The 27,109-nt window shown below is 30.5% G+C and overlaps 1 protein-coding gene and 1 long non-coding RNA gene across 2 annotated transcripts; both read left to right on the forward strand.

The window, feature by feature from the left end:
• The first annotated feature begins 15,707 nt into the window (after nt 1–15,707).
• Nucleotides 15,708–16,327, forward strand: LOC139891110 (uncharacterized). Its single transcript, XR_011773529.1, has 3 exons — nt 15,708–15,760; nt 15,882–15,960; nt 16,222–16,327. It is a non-coding gene; the product is annotated as an uncharacterized lncRNA (long non-coding RNA).
• A 911-nt stretch (nt 16,328–17,238) lies between these two features.
• Nucleotides 17,239–18,736, forward strand: LOC139891111 (probable ubiquitin-conjugating enzyme E2 26). Its single transcript, XM_071874040.1, has 4 exons — nt 17,239–17,372; nt 17,493–17,632; nt 17,717–18,028; nt 18,193–18,736. The coding sequence occupies exons 2-4, from the start codon at nt 17,495–17,497 to the stop codon at nt 18,469–18,471; spliced, it is 729 nt and encodes a 242-aa protein (XP_071730141.1). The 5' UTR covers nt 17,239–17,372; nt 17,493–17,494; the 3' UTR covers nt 18,472–18,736.
• Nucleotides 18,737–27,109: the final 8,373 nt, after the last annotated feature.

The following is a 27,109-nucleotide window of genomic DNA, read 5'->3' on the forward strand; positions in this document are numbered from 1 at the left end:
ATAACAACTTTTAAATCAAAGTTTATCATAGTTTTTAATTAACTAACCCAAAACAGCCCGCGGTGTTACTACGACGGCATAAATCCGGTTTTACGGTGTTTTTCGTGTTTCCAGGTTTTAAATCATTAAGTTAGCATATCATATAGATATAGAACATGTGTTTAGTTGATTTTAAAAGTCAAGTTAGAAGGATTAACTTTTGTTTGCGAACAAGTTTAGAATTAACTAAACTATGTTCTAGTGATTACAAGTTTAAACCTTCGAATAAGATAGCTTTATATGTATGAATCGAATGATGTTATGAATATCATTACTACCTTAAGTTCCTTGGATAAACCTACTGGAAAATAGAAAAATAGATCTAGCTTCAACGGATCCTTGGATGGCTCGAAGTTCTTGAAGCAGAATCATGACACGAAAACAAGTTCAAGTAAGATCATCACTTGAATTAAGATTGTTATAGTTATAGAAATTGAACCAAAGTTTGAATATGATTATTACCTTGTAATAGAATGATAACCTACTGTAAGAAACAAAGATTTCTTGAGGTTGGATGATCAACTTACTCTCATGACCCGTCCTTATCCATCAGGACGAAGTCCATATCGATTATGAACGATTCACAACAGTTGATTACATCGCGAGGTACTTGACCTCTATATGATACATTTTACAAACATTGCATTCGTTTTTGAAAAGACAATCTTTCAATACATCAAAAGTTGACGGCAGGCATACCATTTCATAATATATCTAACTATAATTGACTTAATAATAATCTTGATGAACGCGACGACTCGAATGCAACGTCTTTTGAAATATGTCATGAATGACTCCAAGTAATATCTCTAAAATGAGCAAATGCACAGCGGAAGATTTCTTTCATACCTAAGAATAAACATGCTTTCAAGTGTCAACCAAAAGGTTGGTGAGTTCATTAGTTTAACATAAATAATCATTTCATAATTTTAATAGACCACAAGATTTCATATTTCCATTTCTCATAAACATACGTCCCATGCATAGAGACAAAAATATCATTCATATGGATTGAACACCTGGTAACCGACATTCACAATATACATATAAGAATATCCCCATCATTTCGGGATCCTCCTTCGGACATGATATAAGTTTCGAAGTACTAAAGCATCCGTACTTTGGATGGGGCTTGTTGGGCCCGATAGATCTATCTTTAGAGTTCGCGTCAATTAGGGTGTCTGTTCCCTAATTCTTAGATTACCAGACTTAATAAAAAGGGCATATTCGATTAGATAATCCAACCATAGAATGTAGTTTCGATTACTTGTGTCTATTTCGTAAAACAGTTATAAAAGCAGCGCATGTATTCTCAGTCCCAAAAATATATATTGCAAAAGCATTTAAAAAGGGATTAATGAAACTCACCGTACTGTATTTTGTAGTAAAAATACATATGACGATATTTAATAACTGAACAATGCAGGGTTGGCCTCGGATTCATGAACCTATATCATTCGTATATATATTAAAACATATAATCGCAATTGAACAAAGTTATTTGTTACATCTTTAATTTGTATATTTAATTTATGTATATATTAAAAAGGGTTAATATTCATATAGTTATATATTCATATTTATATACGTAATTGTTTAAATGTTATATTTAAAAATCGATAGTTTGTTATTTGTACGTATTTATATAAATAATTTTAGTAGGTATGATATATATATATATATATATATATATATATATATATATATATATATATATATATATATATATATATATATATATATATAGTTATGTGAAATTTTAATATAAGTATAGTTTATATAATAAGTATATTTTATGTACAAAATATTTATCTGTTTAAAAAGGCAGTTTTTGGTATTAATGATTCACTAATAATAATAATAATAATAATAATAATAATAATAATAATAATAATAATAATAATAATAATAATAATAATAATAATAATAATAATAACTTTATTAAAATTGATAATATTAATAATAATAATGATATTGTTAATAATACAAAAGTGATACTAATACTAATATTAATGATAATAAAACTAGTTTGTGTTATTTTTATAGTAATGATAATAATGATAGTCCTAATCATAATAATACCTATATCAATTTTAATATTACTAATAATAACCCTAATAATACTTAATGATGTTACTTGGTAACAAAATGATATTAATATTATTTATAATTGTAATTATAATCATAATAATGATAACTAATACTTATTTTAGCATTAATAATATTAGTAATTATAATACATGTGATAATAATAATAACTAATGATAACAATACAAATAATAATAATAATAATAATAATAATAATAATAATAATAATAATAATAATAATAATAATAATAATAATAATAATAATAATAATAATAATAATAATAATAATAATAATAATAATAATAATAATAATAATAATAATAATAGAAATATTAGAAAAACTACCTCAATGTGATAAGCCTTAAAAAAAAGAACTCCTACACTCGCGCAGGGATTGAACCCCCGACCTCTCATTAACTACTAATACTCTTAGACCATCCTTCCAACCTTGCTTTTCTGATTAAAAACTCCCCCCACGTATATTTAACCCGTCTTCATCACCTGACCCAGCTTCCTTTTGGCCTAACTCCCTTATCCGACCCAACAACAATTTCGGCCCATTTAATTACCCAAATATAATAACCCATCAGTGGTTTAATAAGTCCATGGCCTGCTAGCGAGTTAATAAACCCAACAACATAATCACATGAATCTCGATTAATAAAGTGTAGTAGTTACTTGACATCATCACCGTCTCATCGTTTATCATTAAATCATCATAACACCCATCATCGTTATCCTCACATCTTCAATAGATCATAATTCATCTATCATCTTCATCGTTAAAAAAATAATTTTTTTTTTTTAAAAAACAGCGACATCGTGTGAGTGGGTGATTGGGGATGATGGTGGTTTGCGATGGTTTCTGCAGTAGTTGTACAGAAACTTCACAACAGCAGTAAACAACAGCTGTAATTGACGATTGGGTGTTGGTTTACGGTCAAAACAAAAGGAGAAAATAGAGAGAGAGAGAGAGAGAGAGAGAGATGAGAGATGAGAGAGGAAGATGGTGATCGTGTGGGTGGTGTGTGGTTGTAGCAGAAGTGGCAATTGGGGAGTGATGGAGATCAAAATAGCAGCGGTAGTATTCAGTTTTTGTTGATGGGTTGTTGAGTTTTCGAAAAAGAAAGGTGAAACGAAAAAGGTGTTGGTCATGGTGCTTCGATTATGGTGGTGAGGTGGTTGTCACTTAGAAGAAGAGTGGAGGATGGTGGCTCACAGCTGTTCATAGTAGTAGCTCAGATGGTGGTGATTGTGGTGGTCTAAATGTTGATGGTGTTGGCGGTTTTCATGGTGGTAAACGGTGGTGAAAGGTGGTGATGGGTGTTCTAACAGGAAGCAAACAACGAGGTGATGGTTCTTGATAAACTAAAAGTGGTGGGGTGGTGTCAATTAGAAATAGAAACCGGAGTTGTAGCAAAACCCGTTTATAATGGTGATTGTTACGGTGATTATGGTGGCGGGTGGAAATTCACGATGGTTATGTAGATTGAAGTAAGGTGAAGGTTGCTCATAATCATGTATATGCATATGCATAACTTATGTACATATATATTCACATATATAAGAATTAAGTTATGGAATGCAAATAAAAGCAAGGAAAAATAAAGAAAGAAAAAAAATGCAGGAAGTAGAATAAAGAATGGTGAGGTTTAGTTTTATAATATAAGATGTTAGTGATTAATATAGTGACATGTACGTATGCATATATCATAATTTAGATTCTCTTCCAATCAAAAACAGTAAGTCTAACTCAAAAGCAAAAACAGTAAGTGGTGGTTAATCATGTTTAAATTATTTACATAAATTAATGATAAGTTTAATAAGGAAAGAACACCCGTGAATATAATTCGTTTGATTCTACCGACAGTTTGTCACGGAATGCTATATCGTGTCCATTGCTAAACAGTTAACGTATAAAAGTGTCCCTATAAATCCTAAATTTTTAAATTAAATATATTTAATTATTTCACTCATTAACTGTTTGAAACCTTATCAAAAAGGTTAGATAATTATTTATTTTCTGTTCCAATTTATATGTACGGAGTACTAATATTTAAACTCAAAAAGGTAAAAATATTTTTAACAAATCTAACATCTTCGTAATCGATTTACAGTTCAACTTTTATTTTAGTCCTTCATGAACATGTAATATATCTATATTAAAACTAACGAAACGTCAACCGAGTGTTACTGACGTTTACTAATTAGGCTCAAAATCATTCATTTTCAATATACACATTCTATATATATATATATATATATATATATATATATATATATATATATATATATATATATATATATATATATATATATATATATATATATATATATCAAATCTTAATTAACAAGTTTAAGTAAATAAATATATTAATTATATTCTTTTAAACAACTAAATATAATATTATATATTTACAAGTAATATTTATATATATATTTTTATATATATTATTATATATATATTTAAATATATATGTAACTATTTACAAATAGTTGTTCGTGAATCATCGAGAAATAGTCAAAGGTCAAATGCATTCATGTAAACATTTTCAAAATTTTAAGACTCAACTTTACAGACTTTACTTATCGTGTCGAAATCAAATATAGATTTAGTTTAAATTTGGTAGGAAATTCCCGGGTCGTCACAGTACCTACCCGTTAAAGAAATTTCGTCCCGAAATTTGAGTGAGGTCGTCATAAATAACTATAAAAATGTTTTCATGACGAATATGAGTTGATAAATAAATTTTTATCATCATTGATTAATGTGGAATAAATAATTCGATTATTCGAAGCGTACGAGTGAAGCTATCAGGAAATATTGAGGTAGAGATTTAACTTTTGACGTAGATACGGTGGATTTCCGGAATTTAAGGAATTTAAAAGGAAATCTTCGTAATCTATAAGATTTAATTCTTCGGCGAATAAAGGAAATTAAGATCTCTTTTAATTAAGTACGGTAATCTGCCTCGATTGCTCTGTCGGATATTTTCATTATAAATTCACTTTCTCCGTTCCATTAATTTTCACAACTCCTCTACTTCCTTCTATTTTAAAGCTTCATGCTTCTGTTTTTCTTTCCGGCTTAAAGTAAATCGATCAAGACATCTCGGTTTTGTAGGTATAAAGTTCGGATGAACATGATTAAGATTCTAAGCAGGAATGAAAGGTAATAGTACGATTTGATTTGTAGATTACCGAAAATTACGGAAGATAGAACTATCAAAAATATATTTTCTTGATATGTTCGGAGGTTAAGTAGAATGAAAGAGTTATGCAACATGGCACATGATGATGGGATGATCTACTTTGAACCATCATCACGTTTCATTAGAAACTCAGCATGACTTACTGTAATATAATCAAGTTGGCCGGGCGTCATTATATTATACTAACCCATGCTTCAATTCCCAACACTTCTCCACAATTCATTCATAATTTATACTTAGATTTTATAGAAGTTTCCAATATAATGGAATACAGAGAACACGAAGAGATAGATAATTTCGGACAAGAATATTTATGAAAATATCCTCGGAAATATCGAAGATATTTATGATGATATTTTGGAATTTCTAAGATCGAATGTGGATGAAGAAAATCCTTTCGCAAGGATTTAGAATAAATAAGGAGCAAGATATTCGCTGAAGAGTTCATCAGATACAGAATCATCTGAATTCGTTAAGTACAGGTTTAGTCCTTATGATTTGTCCACAGTCTCCTTTATAGTTTGCTCAATCCAATATTTCCAGTTCCAACTTTTCTATCGAGCGTTCCTAACACTCCATTTTTTATCATCAAACTCTTGGCCATTTAGGCCATCTACAATTTTACTGTTTCCTCTGCATTTAATGCAGCCATATCTAGATCGTTGGTTATCAATCCGAGGTGGTTTCAAGAAAATTGTATCTTTAGATGATTAAACGCTGATAGTAGTATGGTGTAATACAAAAGGTTCCCTGGTAACAATAAAAGAGCACGCATATATATCAAAGTTATAATAAGGTTGTTTCGAGCGAAAAGTCGAAGTTGACTTGTTGGAGTTGTGACAAAATTGGCTGATTTCGAAAGAGATTGCAAAGTTATTTTCGGTAATAGTACGCTAAAGGAATTAATACAGCTACGCGTTAAATGTTTACTCAGTTTCTGAGAATTTTTTTTTAGGTGCAATACTATGTGCATCAATCTTTTCTTCCGAAGATGAAGTGGGGTTGGTTCATCCTCTCGATCGAGGTGTTTTCAAGAATCATAAATGGTTTGAACTCAGATTGTAATCGTCAAGATACAAATGAGGTTTAAGATGAAATCTAGTGGCAATTTGAAGAATTGTTTAGTTTCATATGTTATAATCAATATTTTAATTCATTTTAATTGTCCAATGTTATTAGTCCACAGTCGATAGTCCACAGTTGACAGTCCAATAATTCATATATAGTTTAATATATAATATTCGAATTAATTAATACGTGTCATGACCCGTATATGTCTCAGACTCGATCACAACTCAAAGTATATATATTATTATAGAATCAACCTCAACCCTGTATAGAGAACTCGATCATTACTGCATATAGAGTGTCGATGGTGATTCCAAATAATATATATAGATGCGTCGATATGATATGTCAAAACCTTGTATACGTGTCCCGATATTTAAAGTGCGTAAAATAAATAACAGAAAATAAATGACAATAAATAAAATTGCGAGAATTAAATTGCGATAAAATAAATTGCGATAATTAAATTGCGATAATGTAATAGGGAATTAACAGTTAGCTAGGAACAGTTAGCTAGGATTTTGTTAGCGTGAATTCTTAACAAAATTCATCGTAGTTAATTTGTTTGTTTCTAACAAATTTTATTTTGTCCAATGTTTTCTTCATTATACCACTTGTTAGATTCTGATAGGTCAAAATCCAAATATGAAATTAAATGAAAATGGTTATTCTGCGGTGAACAGATACGTATATAGGTGAGTGCAAATAGGATAGTAAATGATTGTTGAATCAGATTCGAAGAATGTACAGTGTAACTTATTAATGTGAAATCTAAATATTCTTTGGGTATTACCTACCCGTTAAAATGTTTTCACCATTAACAGTTTGTACAAAAGAATTTTTAATTACAATCTTTATGAAAACATATATACATATATATTTTCTTCAGATGTAATCATGGATTTAATGAGTTAATATGATATTAAACTCATTTGGTTTACCGTTAGAACAAGAATATATAATCTCTAAAACATTAGAGATTACATGATCGCCATGTCGAACGAAAATAAATGATGTAGAACGATGATTATACTCGAGGTACAGATTGAGATGTTGAGGCGTGTGATGTTGAAACTTGGGTTGTTGGTGGTACTGGTGTTGCCGGTGCTGTTGCTGAAGCTGGTAGGTTTTGCACCACGTTTTCCAAATTGATTATTCGAGCGCGAAGTTCGTTGACTTCTTCTATTATTTCGGGATGATTGTGGGTCGGACGAGTGGATGAATAAGGTTTAGAATCTGAGTTATGATATAGTCGTGGCGAGATATTCGGGAAATGAGGGTGAAAATGGTGTTACGAACAGGTTCTTCATCAAGAGGTGAATTTGGTTAGTGGAAGGGATCGCCGTCTGCGCGTCTCCATCGATTAAGTCGACAACGAACCCATCAGATGAATTGGGGATGTATGATTGGTTGATTCATTCTGGTGACACTGCTTTCGGAGCTTAGGTGAAACTCCATATTGGAATAGCTGTTGGAATCCGAGGAATTAAATCTGGTTGAGTGATTCATCTCGTACGATCAGATGAATGATTTTCGATAAGAAATAGATTATAGGATGTAGATTAGTACCCTGTAATACATAATTTACATATGCATATATAATACTAAAATCCCATAAGTTATGGAGGAATCTACGGAAGCTGTCAGGCAAAGGTAACAATAACAGATACGCTAAGATATGAATTTTGTCTATACACTATTCATGCAATCAATGCAGTAAGATGTGTCTAGACTAAGAATGATAAGCAAATGATTCCCTAAGGATGATAAGCAGGTAATTTTCGACACGAATGATAAGCAAAACTTTTGACATGAAGACACGGTCGAAGTCCAGACTCACTAATGCATCTTAACGACTATCAGTTAGACATACTAATGTAAGACCTGGTTCGCTAAGACCACCGCTCTGATACCAACTCTCATGACCGGTCCTAATCCATCCGGACGAAGTCCATATCGATTATGAACGATTCACAACAGTTGATTACATCGCGAGGTATTTGACCTCTATATGATACATTTTACAAACATTGCATTCATTTTTGAAAAGACAATCTTTCAATACATCAAAAGTTGACGGCAGGCATACCATTTCATAATATATCTAACTATAATTGACTTAATAATAATCTTGATGAACGCGACGACTCGAATGCAACGTCTTTTGAAATATGTCATGAATGACTCCAAGTAATATCTCTAAAATGAGCAAATGCACAGCGGAAGATTTCTTTCATACCTGAGAATAAACATGCTTTCAAGTGTCAACCAAAAGGTTGGTGAGTTCATTAGTTTAACATAAATAATCATTTCATAATTTTAATAGACCACAAGATTTCATATTTCCATTTCTCATAAACATACGTCCCATGCATAGAGACAAAAATATCATTCATATGGATTGAACACCTGGTAACCGACATTCACAATATACATATAAGAATATTCCCAACATTTCGAGATCCTCCTTCGGACATGATATAAGTTTCGAAGTACTAAAGCATCCGTACTTTGGATGGGGCTTGTTGGGCCCGATAGATCTATCTTTAGAGTTCACGTCAATTAGGGTGTCTGTTCCCTAATTCTTAGATTACCAAACTTAATAAAAAGGGCATATTCGATTAGATAATCCAACCATAGAATGTAGTTTCGATTACTTGTGTCTATTTCGTAAAACAGTTATAAAAGCAGCGCATGTATTCTCAGTCCCAAAAATATATATTGCAAAAGCATTTAAAAAGGGATTAATGAAACTCACCGTACTGTATTTTGTAGTAAAAATACATATGACGATATTTAATAACTGAACAATGCAGGGTTGGCCTCGGATTCATGAACCTATATCATTCGTATATATATTAAAACATATAATCGCAACTGAACAAAGTTATTTGTTACATCTTTAATTTGTATATTTAATTTATGTATATATTAAAAAGGGTTAATATTCATATAGTTATATATTCATATTTATATACGTAATTGTTTAAATGTTATATTTAAAAATCGATAGTTTGTTATTTGTACGTATTTATATAAATAATTTTAGTTGGTATGATATATATATATATATATATATATATATATATATATATATATATATATATATATATATATATATATATATATATATATATATATATATATATATATATATATATATATATATATATATATATATATATATAGTTATGTGAAATTTTAATATAAGTATAGTTTATATAATAAGTATATTTTATGTACAAAATATTTATCTGTTTAAAAAGGCAGTTTTTGGTATTAATGATTCACTAATAATAATAATAATAATAATAATAATAATAATAATAATAATAATAATAATAATAATAATAATAATAATAATAATAACTTTATTAAAATTGATAATATTAATAATAATAATGATATTGTTAATAATACAAAAGTGATACTAATACTAATATTAATGATAATAAAACTAGTTTGTGTTATTTTTATAGTAATGATAATAATGATAGTCCTAATCATAATAATACCTATATCAATTTTAATATTACTAATAATAACCCTAATAATACTTAATGATGTTACTTGGTAACAAAATGATATTAATATTATTTATAATTGTAATTATAATCATAATAATGATAACTAATACTTATTTTAGCATTAATAATATTAGTAATTATAATACATGTGATAATAATAATAACTAATGATAACAATACAAATAACAATAATAATAATAATAATAATAATAATAATAATAATAATAATAATAATAATAATAATAATAATAATAATAATAATAATAATAATAATAATAATAATAGAAATATTAGAAAAACTACCTCAATGTGATAAGCCTTAAAAAAAAAGAACTCCTACACTCGCGCAGGGATTGAACCCCCGACCTCTCATTAACTACTAATACTCTTAGACCATCCTTCCAACCTTGCTTTTCTGATTAAAAACTCCCCCCACGTATATTTAACCCGTCTTCATCACCTGACCCAGCTTCCTTTTGGCCTAACTCCCTTATCCGACCCAACAACAATTTCGGCCCATTTAATTACCCAAATATAATAACCCATCAGTGGTTTAATAAGTCCATGGCCTGCTAGCGAGTTAATAAACCCAACAACATAATCACATGAATCTCGATTAATAAAGTGTAGTAGTTACTTGACATCATCACCGTCTCATCGTTTATCATTAAATCATCATAACACCCATCATCGTTATCCTCACATCTTCAATAGATCATAATTCATCTATCATCTTCATCGTTAAAAAAAATATTTTTTTTTTTTAAAAAACAGCGACATCGTGTGAGTGGGTGATTGGGGATGATGGTGGTTTGCGATGGTTTCTGCAGTAGTTGTACAGAAACTTCACAACAGCAGTAAACAACAGCTGTAATTGACGATTGGGTGTTGGTTTACGGTCAAAACAAAAGGAGAAAATAGAGAGAGAGAGAGAGAGAGAGATGAGAGATGAGAGAGGAAGATGGTGATCGTGTGGGTGGTGTGTGGTTGTAGCAGAAGTGGCGATTGGGGAGTGATAGAGATCAAAATAGCAGCGGTAGTATTCAGTTTTTGTTGATGGGTTGTTGAGTTTTCGAAAAAGAAAGGTGAAACGAAAAAGGTGTTGGTCATGGTGCTTCGATTATGGTGGTGAGGTGGTTGTCACTTAGAAGAAGAGTGGAGGATGGTGGCTCACAGCTGTTCATAGTAGTAGCTCAGATGGTGGTGATTGTGGTGGTCTAAATGTTGATGGTGTTGGCAGTTTTCATGGTGGTAAACGGTGGTGAAAGGTGGTGATGGGTGTTCTAACAGGAAGCAAACAACGAGGTGATGGTTCTTGATCAACTAAAAGTGGTGGGGTGGTGTCAATTAGAAATAGAAACCGGAGTTGTAGCAAAACCCGTTTATAATGGTGATTGTTACGGTGATTATGGTGGCGGGTGGAAATTCACGATGGTTATGTAGATTGAAGTAAGGTGAAGGTTGCTCATAATCATGTATATGCATATGCATAACTTATGTACATATATATTCACATATATAAGAATTAAGTTATGGAATGCAAATAAAAGCAAGGAAAAATAAAGAAAGAAAAAAAATGCAGGAAGTAGAATAAAGAATGGTGAGGTTTAGTTTTATAATATAAGATGTTAGTGATTAATATAGTGACATGTACGTATGCATATATCATAATTTAGATTCTCTTCCAATCAAAAACAGTAAGTCTAACTCAAAAGCAAAAACAGTAAGTGGTGGTTAATCATGTTTGAATTATTTACATAAATTAATGATAAGTTTAATAAGGAAAGAACACCCGTGAATATAATTCATTTGATTCTACCGACAGTTTGTCACGGAATGCTATATCGTGTCCATTGCTAAACAGTTAACGTATAAAAGTGTCCCTAAAAATCCCAAATTTTTAGATTAAATATATTTAATTATTTCACTCATTAACTGTTTGAAACCTTATCAAAAAGGTTAGATAATTATTTATTTTCTGTTCCAATTTATATGTACGGAGTACTAATATTTAAACTCAAAAATGTAAAAATATTTTTAACAAATCTAACATCTTCGTAATCGATTTACAGTTCAACTTTTATTTTAGTCCTTCATGAACATGTAATATATCTATATTAAAACTAACGAAACGTCAACCGAGTGTTACTGACGTTTACTAATTAGGCTCGAAATCATTCATTTTCAATATACACATTCTATATATATATATATATATATATATATATATATATATATATATATATATATATATATATATATATATATATATATATATATATATATATATCAAATCTTAATTAACAAGTTTAAGTAAATAAATATATTAATTATATTCTTTTAAACAACTAAATATAATATTATATATTTACAAGTAATATTTATATATATATTTTTATATATATTATTATATATATATTTAAATATATATGTAACTATTTACAAATAGTTGTTCGTGAATCATCGAGAAATAGTCAAAGGTCAAATGCATTCATGTAAACATTTTCAAAATTTTAAGACTCAACTTTACAGACTTTACTTATCGTGTCGAAATCAAATAAAGATTTAGTTTAAATTTGGTCGGAAATTCCCGGGTCGTCACACTTACAAGATTGGAAGTGAGCTAGCAAACTTGAAAGTATTCTTGATTTTATGTAACTAGAACTTGTAGAATATATGAAGAACACTTAGAACTTGAAGATAGAACTTGAGAGAGATCAATTAGATGAAGAAAATTGAAGAATGAAAGTGTTTGTAAGTATTTTTGGTCGTTGGTGTATGGATTAGATATAAAGGATATGTAATTTTGTTTTCATGTAAATAAGTCATGAATGATTACTCATATTTTTGTAATTTTATGAGATATTTCATGCTAGTTGCCAAATGATGGTTCCCACATGTGTTAGGTGACTCACATGGGCTGCTAAGAGCTGATCATTGGAGTGTATATACCAATAGTACATACATCTAAAAGCTGTGTATTGTACGAGTACGAATACGGGTGCATACGAGTAGAATTGTTGATGAAACTGAACGAGGATGTAATTGTAAGCATTTTTGTTAAGTAGAAGTATTTTGATAAGTGTATTGAAGTCTTTCAAAAGTGTATAAATACGTATTAAAACACTACATGTATATACATTTTAACTGAGTCGTTAAGTCATCGTTAGTCGTTACATGTAAGTGTTGTTTTGAAACCTTTAGGTTAACGATCTTGTTAAATGTTGTTAACCCAATGTTTATAATATCAAATGAGATTTTAAATTATTATATTATCATGATATTATCATGATATTATCATGTATGAATATCTCTTAATATGATATATATATACATTGAATGTCTTTACAACGATAATCGTTACATATATGTCTCGTTTAAAAATCATTAAGTTAGTAGTCTTGTTTTTACATATGTAGTTCATTGTTAATATACTTAATGATATGTTTACTTATCATAGTATCATGTTAACTATATATATATCCATATATATGTCATCATATAGTTTTTACAAGTTTTAACGTTCGTGAATCACCGGTCAACTTGGGTGGTCAATTGTCTATATGAAACATATTTCAATTAATCAAGTCTTAACAAGTTTGATTGCTTAACATGTTGGAAATGTTTAATCATGTAAATATCAATCTCAATTAATATATATAAACATGAAAAAGTTCGGGTCACTACACGTGAATCACTGGTCAACTTGGGTGGTCAATTGTCTATATGAAACCTATTTCAATTAATCAAGTCTTAACAAGTTTGATTGTTTAACATGTTGGAAACACTTAATCATGTAAATAACAATTTCATTTTATATATATATAAACATGAAAAAGTTCGGGTCACTACACATGCTATGTGATTAATATGTTTTATATGTGCACTGTGTTTTACACCAGCTGTTCTTAGGGAGGTTGGGGATTTGCAACTGTTCCCAGGGAGGTTGCAGTCCGTGTGAGGTCAACTATTCCAAAGGAGGTTGAGTCCAAGTCCTACAGTCTGTTAGTATAGCATAGAAGAACGCATGTGTTGCGTTTGGATAGTTATGCAGAGACTGGTAGGAAGGACTATCGGTAGATCCTAGTCCGATCAGCTAGGTCGTGTGCCCGTACAAGCCGCCGATCCTCATATTGTCGTTGTTTGTATGCTTGATGGTTGTAAGCATGTTAGTTGACTGTTGTATGATGGATTGCTTAAGCTTAATGTGTAGATAGATTTCATTCACTTAGCGGTGCACTAATCCCCCACATTCCTTCCCCTGCAGGTTTAGCTACTGCTGATGGGGTCGGGCATTGATGTAGAAGACATGTTTGACTTGCAACTCTGATGTGGACTTTTGTAACCGTATCTGTAATAACGTAACACCGTTTGATAAAGTAAACTTAATTAAGTGGTTTTGTACTAATGTAATTAAGTTGTGATTTTATTAAATAAGACTTCTGCTGTGTTATAAAAAAAAATTGGCCGGTGTTACATTCGCCCCTGAGTTTATGTATGTAAAATGATATAAAAGGACAAGAAATAAATGATTGATAATGATTTAGGGGCTAACAATGTAATTTTATTTCTATAAGCTTCCTAGCTTATTTTCGTAGACTACTTCAACTAGCTTATTTTTTTAGAGTTTATTTTTTTCATAAGCTCTGAAATATTTTTCTACGAAACAAGACTAGGGGTGTGTTTGGCGCATGAACTTATGAAAGCTTATGAGAGCTTATAGGAGTTTGAGTTTATTATTTTAATAAGCTCCAAATAATAAGCTGGAGCTTTAGCTTATTAGTTCACCAAACACTTATAGAAAATAATAAGCTCCAGCTCCAGCTACAAGCTCCAGTTCCAACTAGTTTCATCCAAATAGATGAAGGATGTGTTTGGCACACAGCTTCTTGGAGCTTATGAGAGCTTATTGGAGCTTGAGCTTATGATTTTAATATGCTCTAGGTCATAAGCTTTGTTTGGTAGATATAAAAAGTGGAGCTTATGAAAATCATAAGCTCTTAGAAAATAAGCTACTTCTAGTAGTTTATGAACTGGAAAATAAGTTCCAATTAGTTACCAAACACTTATAAAAAATAATAAACTCCAGCTACCAGCTTTAAAAATAAGCTTCAGCTTCAACTCTAGTCCATAAGCTTCAGCTCCAGCTATAAGCTCTAGCTCCAGCTAGTTTCATCCAAACACACCGGAAATTTATGAAAAATGTGACTTAAACTTCCATAGACTTCTAAAAGCTTGTATGGCGAACACCTTCAAAGACTAGAATTACAGATACAAAATGGAATACACAAATATAAACCAAGGACTCAAATAAGCCAAGCAAGGAGAACCTAGAGATTACTAGACTTGATGACTTCGAACATAGCTTGGAGTTGGTGTATACACGTATGTTTCTACTGATTTATTGATTGATGTACACGTACGTATACATTCAGTTCATTTTAACTACCCTCTTTTTTGGTCAGGTCAATTTAAGCTGAACACTGATCGAGTCAGTCAGTCAACGCCGTTGTGGACTACTCGTGGTATTATAGTCGCTGTCTGTATGTAGCTTCCACTGAAACATACAAATACACACCCCATCGATCTTCTCAGAAAGGGAAATTGCGTCTGTAAATTTATAATTTTGATTTTGATTTCAAGATGAATTATAAATTATTATTTTCCTGGAAACTAATTCGTGTTTGATAAAGATCTAACGACGAAAACCCTAAAAAAGGTTTTTTTTTTCCCCCCCTTTCTCTTTCTTTATTAGACTACTATTTCCCCTGTATTGCAATAAATGGGGTCTTCGGCTACTGAAATATGCATCCCTCAGAATTCCAAGTAAAACTTCTTTCTTTCTTTCCTACTACACAATTATTATTATATATATATATTTATTTATGTATATGTTTATGATGTGTGTGTTTAACAGTGTGATTTTAATTTTATTTATATGTTGAAGGAAAAGAGTGTTTCCAGGGAGTTCATCAAGCATGGAATCCAAACCAGAGGCAACTAATAAGATGCTTAAACAAAATGAGGTAATTTTCGTTACTTTTGAAGTGGTGTATATGATCATGATGCATACATTTTCTTATTACAGTATGTGGATGATGTTTTCATAAGTAAGATTAGTACTTTATTTATATTTACATTAAGTAAACGTAGATGATGTTTTTCCATAGTAAGCTGAATTATCACTGAACTTCCTTATATCTTCTAATGAAATCTTGTTATATTATCTTTTAGATATTAATTGTTGTTAATCATATTAATAAGTAAATGTTACTTTTTAATCGTAGGATTCTATGATAATGATCTCTTCAGGGACTAATACTGCATTACAACACCAACTGATAGACGGTGTCTGCTCTTCAAAGGAATTCAAGTCACGTATAAAAGGAAAGGTATATAAATGGTTTTGCAAATATATTTGCTACTATTTTTGTGTCTTATGTTTCATCGATTTGTAAATAATAATAATGTGTTTCTTTGTTCCTAGGGAGTGATAGAACTAGATTTGGAGAACGGTGTTTCTAATTCACATAATGACAAAGATTTCATAGATTTAACATCTGATGATGACAATGTTTTCGAAGATGATTCTTTCAAGAAAACTCCTACTAACCATACAATGCCTAGTTTGTCATTAACGGGTCCAGCAAATTGCGAGCAAAAAGAGACGAAAACATGTACCGGTTCAAGTCGGTCCACGCGTCCTTGTTTACGGTTACAAAAGAGTGTAATGAAGGTTCAATCTATCAATAAATTGGTCAAAGATCGGTACCAGAAAATGTCTTCTGTATCTGACATGCAAATCGATTCTGGAATGATCCAAAATAGATCAAATGTAGCAGAAAGTTCATCTAACATGGGACAAATTGACAATGATAATGATGTTTTGAGAAAGTATAAAAACTTCAAGAAGTTTGATATTGTTGAGGATTTTTCTGATCATCACTATTCAGTATCTGGTTCAAGAACGATGCAGGCACGTAATTGTTTGACCAGAACTTGTTTAGTTTGTTGATATTAAAGGTAGCAAAATGGTGGGTGTTGGTTGGAAATTCGGATAATATGGGTTGGGTTGACCCTTTTACCACATTTTGCTCCATTTGAAGTTTATAAATACTTGATTTTTTAATTAAGTAGAGTAATTATTATTAAAAAATCAGTATTACACAATACGATTTTGGAGGTTGAATGTAAGAAAATCAACCTTTGGTCAATATACAACCCGTTCAATCCATTTGACCCGTTATGCATGATCCATTAGAGATCAAACACGACCCAATTTAACCCATTTATAATTAAATGGGTTGAAATTGTCACCTCTACATGTATTCTTTATCCATCTGTCTGTTTTACATGTTGTAATGAATTTTGCAGCCTGCAAGTACATGGGCCAAAAAGATTCAAGAAGAATGGAGGATTCTCAAAAAGGGCTTGCCTGGTCTGTTTTACTAGTTATTTCTATTTTTATTGTTCAATATTCTTTACCTTTCTGTCGATCTTTGAAATTATAAAGTTTAAACCTTTGGGTTAATTTACTTATTTTATTATTTGGTTAAAGATATGATATGCGTTAAGGCTTCTGAATCGAGAATGGATCTATTAAGAGCTGTGATAATTGGAGCCGAAGGGACTCCATATCACGACGGTCTTTTTTTCTTCGACATTCGCTTCCCTAAAAGCTATCCTCATGATCCGCCTGTATATTATTTTAAATTATTATTATTAATTATTATTTTTTAATTATTTTTATTTGATTAGATAATAATCTAAGATTATTTTCAGGAAGTGCACTATCACTCTGGTGGACTGCATATTAATCCGAATCTGTATGAGGATGGTAAAGTTTGCTTGAGCCTACTAAACACATGGATTGGTACGCCAAATGAGAAATGGACACCTGGCGTTTCAACCATGCTCCAAGTTTTGGTCTCTATACAGGGGATGATTTTGAATGCAAAGCCTTTCTTCAATGAACCTGGGTATGCAGATTCCGGCGGTTCTGACTACGCCGAAAATAGATCGATGCGATACAACGAGAGTACTTTAGTTCTGTCCCTGAAAACTATGGTATACACCATGAAAAAACCACCTAAGGTATGATTTCTACCTACATGATCCTGTCATTATTTACAATGTGAATGTGAATTACTTTTTTTTTAAGGCAAGTTGTTGGCATCAAATACTCTCATTGAACATGCAAAACAAATGGAAAAAATGAAAATAACTAAAAATCATTGAAGATATTTAATTGGATGCAGCACTTTGAAGATTTAGTGATTGGGCATTTTCATGATCATGCACATGCTATTTTAACAAGATGTAAAGGTAATATGGAAGGTGTTGGAGTTGGGTGTGCTGTTGATGATGAGGTTAACAAGACAGGTTCAGGGCGATTCAAGAATGATGTTAGATCGTACATGAAGACGCTTGTAGGAGCATTTAAAGAAATTGGAGTAGAGAATGTGGATGAATTTATACCCCCAACTCTGAGTTTAACTCAGAAGGTAAAGGCCTTTTTTGGTATCTCCCAAATATGATAAATAAATGAATAGTAATCGGTGTTGCCCTCAAAATTATGTATTGTACATAACTATGTAACCTCATCCTCCTAATGCCTCGCATGCGCTGGATTGGGCGTTGTTGTTGTATGTAACCTTGTCCTGTTTAGTCCTACATTACTGTCCAACTTTAGAAACTCCAACACTTGTAAGCTGTCTGACTGAAACTGCTGTTGTAAGTTTGAGGTGTTCTGAACATTAATGTTGCCTCATCTGTATCTCACTAAAGAAAACAATTTGGGTATTTACTACTTTGTTGCTATCCAATAGCAGTGGCAGAACTAGAACGAGAAGACATGTTAATTTTGGAGAGCGACTAACGTACTAACTTTTTCCCTTTTACAAGTGAATGAATTTACAAATATTACACCAACAACTAACAACTCAAACGTTGAGGGGTCGCAAGCTAGTGGTGGAATTAGGATTTTTTTCACCGGGAACTAAATTTTTTTTAAAGCTGTAGCAATTTTTTTGGACAAAATATGAAGGTTTTGGAGCAAAAAATTGAGGTTTTTAGGCAAATTATGAAAGTTTTGGGCAAAAGTTGAAGGTTTTTGGGTAAAATTTAAAGGTTTTGGGGCAAAAGTTGGAGAATTTTGGGCAAAATTCGAAGGTTTTGGGGCAAAATATGTAGGTTTTGAGGTAAAAAAATCCACCGGGAGCAAAGTCGAAAAACTCAATTTTTACACTGAAAAAAAATCCACCGAAGGTGGGCGCCCCTTGCTCCCATGTAGTTTCGCCCCTGTCGTAAGCCCTTCAACTCAAATGTTGAGGGCAGGGGCGGATTATGTAGGAGCAACTGAGATCACCGACCCGAACACTTGAACTTTTTATATATATTTATATGTTAAAATTTGACGTTTGATGTATTTATATGTTAAAATTCGATGTTTCATCCCTTATGTTTTAAAAAAGTTTTTTAACATTTTTTACTTGTTGAAAAAAACAAATCATGATGTGCTACTTCCAATAGGTTCTCAGAAAATATATGATACATATACACATAATAACAGTTATATATAACCTTTCATCTATGGAGATTGATAACGTAACTTTGAGGGCTCTGTTTAAACATTTATTATGAAGTGTTAATTTTTCATATTATAACGTACTTTCTATACTTAAATTTAATTTTGGAGATCAATTTATTCATAGAAATTTGTACTAGAACTTTACAATTAATAATAGCCATTATGGTTAATTATGATTATCATTTTTATTCATTTATTTATTACATTTCCAAGAAATGAAGTTTTATCGTAAACAAATGGATGAAAAATACTCAAGTTGTACAATTGTAGTCAGTATAGTCACAACATCAAGAGCAAACAACTCAGGTTTGGATTTGGTGCAACAAAAATGAAGTCAGCATGTCCTCATTTGTAAATAACAAAGCATTATTACAACACAATTGCAAAAGATTGTTTTGATGAGGCGTTCAAAAGTCAAAACTGCTACATATAGTAATGTTTATAGCAAATACGGAGTAATAGTTTAATCTTTAAATAATCCAATTTGATAAGTTAAAAACTCCTTATAAATATGGAATCTCGAAAACCAACTAACACAGTTTTGATATTCTTTTCATGAAGATATAATTAAATTAAATATTTGAAAATTATAAATCTATATTAATATTAATATTAATTTAATCAATTTTTACTTCCACTCCGGCCATTGACCCCCTTTTTTGGTTCCACCTCTTCACAAAGCTGGTAGTTTCTTGGAAGTTTGCAAGCTAAGCTACATCATATTATAGTATAATATGCTGCCGTTCAAAAAAAAAAAAACTGTTATAAAATATCTAGATTGTGTTATAAAATATCTAGATTGGATGTTAATTTTATTATTATTATATTTCTTGCATAGTAATATTTTATACTATAAATAGACATGTATGGTAACCATTTAAGGTGCACCATTTCTCTTGAAATATCAATATCAATATTTCTTCTCTCCTTCTTCTCTCTTTTTCTCTCTTTGTTCTTATAACCATTAAAGGTAGTTATAAGCCTACTGAATTATAACACGTTATCAGCACGAAAAGCTTAGTGTAATTAAAAGATATCTCAAACGATCACGAATCACTAATCAAGGTATGAAATTATTAATAATTTTCAGACTCGAATATATCAAATTTTGGACTACTAACATTTATATTTATGTTATTTAAGTTATATATGGTCGGTTATACCACCTGAATTATATTTCTGTAATCTAACTTTTACTAACTTCACTAACATTTATATTTATGTTATTTAAGTTATATATGGTCGGTTATACCACCTGAATTATATTTCTGTAATCTAACTTTTACTAACTTCACTAACATTTATATTTATGTTATTTAAGTTATATATGGTCGGTTATACCACCTGAATTATATTTTCTGTAATCTAACTCTTATTAACTTCACTAACATTTATATTTATGTTAATAAGACCTCATGATTGTACGCAACACGTCATTTGACAACACGGTACTTTATGTACGCAACACGTCATTTGACAACACGGTACCATGGGTCGAGATTAATTCCGATCAATACGAATACGACGGGGTCTTTATATGTTATCTAACATTTATGATTACTTATGCAATTAATCATTATTTATTTCATGCATAGTAATATTTATTCTTAAATTTATAATTTTAAAAGTTAAAATAAAAAAATAGTTTGTATTTTTATTAAAAGTAAATCTTAAAAGTTAAAATAAGAAAAAGTAGTTTGTACTTTTATTAAAAGTAAATCTTAAAAGTTAAAATACAAAAAGTAGTTTGTATTTTTATTAAAAGTAAATCTTAAAAGTTAAAATAAGAAAAAATAGTTTGTATTTTTATTAAAAGTATATCTTAAAAGTTAAAGTAAGAAAAAAAAGGGATGGTAAAATGGAATAGTTTTTTGTCAAAAATGAAGTATTGAAAATGAAGTGGTCTCCTTCTATAACTAAAAAAAATATATATATACTTTTATCAAATGAATTTTTTTGTGGCCGACAATTTCAAACACGAGTCCGTGTTTAGTTTATCAAGAATATCTCTTGCTTTGGTGAAAGGTCACGATCACGATATCAGGTGTTGTGAAAGAATTAAAAAATTGGTCAAGTGGCCTTTTTAAAAACTAGAAAAAAAAATTTAAACAAAAAGTTTTTTTTATATATTTATAATTTACGGGTAACGTAAAAAAAAGGAAGTTTTTTAAAAAAAAAAAAAAAAAAACAAAGAAAGTGTTTAAATGAGTTTTACAGAAAGGGGGAAAGCAAAGTAAAAAAAAACTTTTTTCCAAACAAAGGTAAATGAAAGTAGGACTTAATACAAGAAAAAAGTAAACATCTCCTAGACGTGATAAAATCTATCAATGATAAGTATTAGACTTTATGAGCTAAATGTGACAAAAATGTTTCAACATGTCTTATGTTAATAAGTTATTATTATTCCGAGTTTAACACATATACATATGTTAATTAAAAACAACCTTTTTATTCTTATGTAGTGTTGGGTTGCAATTTTGGTTGTATGCCATAATTCCATCCAGTAGAGTGACAATAGAAAACTTTTGATGATAATCAATAAAAAACTTTTTTTCCAAACTTGTCAAATGTTTTGTTAAAAACGTGACCGTTGAAAAAAGGAGGTTGAATAATAAAACTTAAAAAACAAATTATTTTTTTAAGAGTGTGCATCAAAATGGCCCGTTTAATAATGGGGAGTAAAAATATAGTCAAATTGTTTCAACGAACAAGGGTTCAATTGGATGTCTCTTAAAAAAAATCCGCGGGTACGGGTGATGGATCCAATGGATCCGCATCCACGACCCGCGGGTGCTATCCTTAATTGTGACAAGTACAAATCAACTAAAAGTCTAAAAAATAAATGCTCTTATAGGGACCAAATGTTCACAATAATTGCCTAAGCTAGATATGAAACAAATAGTTCATAAAAAAAAAAAAAAGGTCGTTGTGCGTTTTCGGGATGATAGCCGAAATACACTTACAAAAGTAGGTCAGCCGTCAATTCTTTATGGCCATATCAACGTAGATCAATAAAATCATTTATGGTTTTGATAAAAGATTAATTAAAAATTAATTGTTTTTTGGTCTTGGATTCTCGGTAACAAAAGCAAAGGTTGTTTTTGGTTGCCACAACAAACAAGACAGAGGTTGTTGACTTTTGTTGTTAAACATGACACAAGTGAACAATAACAATAGATTATTGTTTTTGAAAAGAATAATGATGCGTTAATTTTATTGTATAAAATAAAATTAAAGAAAATGGTTTTCATTGATGACTATGAACAAACGCAAACAAAGTGTTTGTGGTATTTGGTGATTAAAAAAAAAGTGCATCTAAAGCTTCTACTGAAAATAATATGCATCTAAAGCTTCTACTGAAAATTAATGTGCAAGGTACAACGTATAACTATATGGTCAAATTCATTTGAGCCTTCGGAGTCACAAGTATATGATGTATATATATATTACTCAATTAACAAAATAGTAAATCTAAATTAATTCATATGAATAGTAAAACGAAATTAATTAATTTACTATTCACATAAAAAAGCGCATATGATAAAAAGCGCATCGCATATGATAAGCGCATATGATAAAAAGCGAATATGATGAAAAGCACAACGCATATGATGAAAATCGCATATGATTAAAAGCGCATATGGTGAAAAACACAGCGCATATGATTAAAAGCGTATATGGTGAAAAGGATATATGATAAAAAAAAAAACACATATGGTGATTTATAAAAAACAAAAAAAAAAAACACATATGGTGATTAATGGAAAGCACATATGGTGATTAATGAAAAGTATATTGTGAAAAAGAATCACAAATGTTTCTTGAAAGAATTCAAGGTAAGATATATGAACCAATTCATCCATCATGTGAACCATTTTGATATTTCATGGTTCTAATAGACGCATATAGCGGATGGTCTCATATTTGTATGTTATCAAGCCGTAATATGGCATTTGCAAAGTTTCTTGCACAAATTATTAAATTGAGAACACATTATTCTGATTACACCATTAAAAGGATGAGACTTGATAATGCTGGTGAGTTAACATCTCAAGCATTTAATGATCATTATATATTTACAGGGATTGTTGTTGAACATCCAGTTGCTCATGTGCATACACAAAATTGGTTTAGCTGAATCAATAGATAAACGCTTACAGCTAATAACTAGACAATTGATAATGAGTACAAATCTCTCAATATTTATATGTGGACATGTAAATTTACATGCTGCGACATTAATTCGCATTATACCATGTGGAAGTCGTAAATATTTTCACTTAATACTTGATTTTGGCCAAGAGCCAAATATTTTCTACCTTAAAACATTGGTTGTGCAGTGTATGTTCCAATTGTATCACCACAACACAATAAAATGGTTCTTCAAAGAAAGATGATAATATATTTTGGATATAAAACATCTTCAATCATAAGATATATTGAACCCATGATGAGTGATGTTTTTACAGCACGTTTTGCTGATTGTCATTTTAATAAAACATTGTTCCCTAGATTAGGGGGAAAAATAAAAATAAAAAATAAAATGATGCTTCATGATGTGAACATCAATTAAGGTATATTGAACTCGCACAAAAGAATGTGAAACGAAAGTTCAAAAATAATGCATATGCAAGAACTTGCAAATTAATTACTTTATGCATTTACAGATATAAAAAAGTGACTAAATCATATATACCAGCGATAAATGCTCCAGCTCGAACTGAAATTCCAAAAGCTGGCAATAATGTCACTGTTGAGTCTTTGCCACGCATCAAACGTGGAAGATCAATTGGTTCCGAAGATAAAAATCCTCGAAAAAAAAAATCAGCTGATAATGAGGTAAGAGAAAGTGTTCAAGAAGAACCACAAATCAATATTCCTTCTGCAGAGGATATTGATAAATGTAAATACTAAAATTGCGATAAATTATGCAATATTATGGAACCGAAATGAAACTAAAATCTCTATGAGATATTTTCATATAATGTTACAATGACATCATGAATAAAGATGATGATCTGGAACTAAAATCTGTCATTGAATATACAAAATGGACATGATTGAGCTCAATGGAAAGGAGCAATAAGAGCTGAATTAGAATCGCTCGATAAAAGAAAAGTTTTCGGATCAATCGTTATCACTTTTAAAGATGTGAAACGTATGGGATACAAATGAATTTTTATCCGAAAAGAAATGTGCAAATGAAGTTACAAGGCAAAACTAGACTTGTAACTCAATATTTCCCACAAAGACCAGAAATGAATTAGGAGGAAAAATTATCCTCCTGTAATGGATACAATTACTTATTAGATACTTAATCAACCTGGTAGTTATTTAAATGCATCTCATGAATGTTGTTACTACTTATCTGTATGGATCACTTAATAGTGATATATATGAATATACCTAAAGGGTTAAGGTATCATAAGCATCTAATGTAAAACCCAAGGGAATATATTCCATTAAATCACAAAGATTTCTAAGTGGGTTTATACAAACGGGACGTATGTGGTATAACCGATTAAATGACTACTTGATAAAAAAAGGGTATAAATATAAACTTATTTTGCACGTATGTTTTATAAAAACAATGTTCGGATATGAGATCGTAGTTGTTTATGTCAATGTTCTTAACATCATATGAACAAATAAAGAGATCTATGAAATCATTCAACTTCTAAAGAATTATTTTGAAATGAAAGATCTTGAAAAAACCAAGTATTATCTTGGATTGCAAATTGAGCATATGCCTAATGGTTTACTTGTACATCAAACAACTTATACCGAAAAGATTTTAAAACATTTTTTTTAAAGACAAACTCATTGTTGTTAGATCACTCAATATTGACACTGATCTATTTCATCCCTGCGAAGATCATGAAAATTTTAACAGATCGGAAGTTCTATATTTTAGTGCAATTGAGGTTCTTATGTATCTTATAGATTATACAAGATCTGACATTTCTTTTGCAATTAATTTGTTGACAAGGTTCAGCTCAGCCCCTACCAAAAGACATTGGAATGGGATCAAACAAATAGTTTGATACCTTCGGGGAACTACTGATTTATAATTATTTTATTCTAACAACTCGAAACAAGATTTGTTTGATTATACAGATGCAGATTATTTATCCGATCTACATAAAGCTAAATCTCAAACTGGATATGTATTCCTAAATGGAGGCACCGCAATATCATGACGTTCTCAAAACAAACACTTGTTGCAACATCATCAAATCATGCCGAAGTGATTGCATTACATGAAGCTACTCGGGAATGATTTTAGTTAAGATCAATGATACAAATCATTATTGATTCTTGTGGACTAGAACGCTATAAAAGCGTAACAACTATCTATGAAGATAATACAGCTTACATAATACAAATGAAAGAAGAGTATCAAAAATGACAGAACAAAACATAAATGCTGACGAGGCGCTAAAGCTATAAACGGTCTTAACGGTCATAAGTTTGATGGAAAAGAATGGTATATTGGTAAGGCTCAGAAAAAGACTGAAAGGGAATAGGAACTGAAACAACGGTTTGAACAAACCATGAAGGAGACTGTAGACAAATCACGAGGGCCAAACTTGTACATAAAAGATTTAGATGATACAGTTTCAGATGAAAACCTCAGATTTTTCTCATATACTCAAGATATCGTAAAAGACAACCAGATTAAAATGAGATACGTTCAATCAACAACTCTGCTGATCTTTATACCAAAGCACTGCTAACTGCTATTTTCAGAACACACGTTCATAATATTGGCATGAGGCATGTTCAGAAGATGTAACAACTCAGGCGTTGCCTACTTGAGGGGGAGTCAACTTTATGCTGCACTCTTTTTCCCTTAGCTAAAGTTTTATCCCAATGAGTTTTCTTTAGCAAGGTTTTTAACGAGGCAGTACTAGTTATTCTCTAATAAAATTGTCATCCAAGGGGGAGTGTTATAAAATATCTAGATTGTGTTATAAAATATCTAGATTGGATGTTAATTTTATTATTATTATATTTCTTGCATAGTAATATTTTATACTATAAATAGACATGTTTGGTAACCATTTAAGGTGCACCATTTCTCTTGAAATATCAATATCAATATTTCTTCTCTCCTTCTTCTCTCTTTTTCTCTCTTTGTTCTTATAACCATTAAAGGTAGTTATAAGCCTACTGAATTATAACAAAAACATTATTATTATACTAAAACAATATAATTAATTGACAAAGTGATGACATAATATAATAAAGAAAAAATCACATGGGTAGTCCTGTGATTTAACTCAAATTTTAGGCTGCGCTCGTGCGAAGGGGAAAATAAAAAGATGAAATTACCCTAAAATGCTAGGCACATGACTGATTTTAAAGAAAAAAATTAACAGTCGTTAGTGACAGAGACCACCCACGCAACGTTTGAAAGTACAGTGACTACCCACGTTAAAAAAAAAATAGAGGCGCGGAGTGAAATTCAGTGTAAAACAGGGCCACCCACGTAATTTTTTCTATAATAAATAACATCACATTTTATCACATTCACATTTTAGTATCATAACAAGTCCATTATCAAATTAAATCTCATTTGAGCT

The sequence above is a fragment of the Rutidosis leptorrhynchoides genome, chromosome 2, assembly GCF_046630445.1.
Source record: "Rutidosis leptorrhynchoides isolate AG116_Rl617_1_P2 chromosome 2, CSIRO_AGI_Rlap_v1, whole genome shotgun sequence".
Classification (NCBI taxonomy): Eukaryota; Viridiplantae; Streptophyta; class Magnoliopsida; order Asterales; family Asteraceae; genus Rutidosis; species Rutidosis leptorrhynchoides.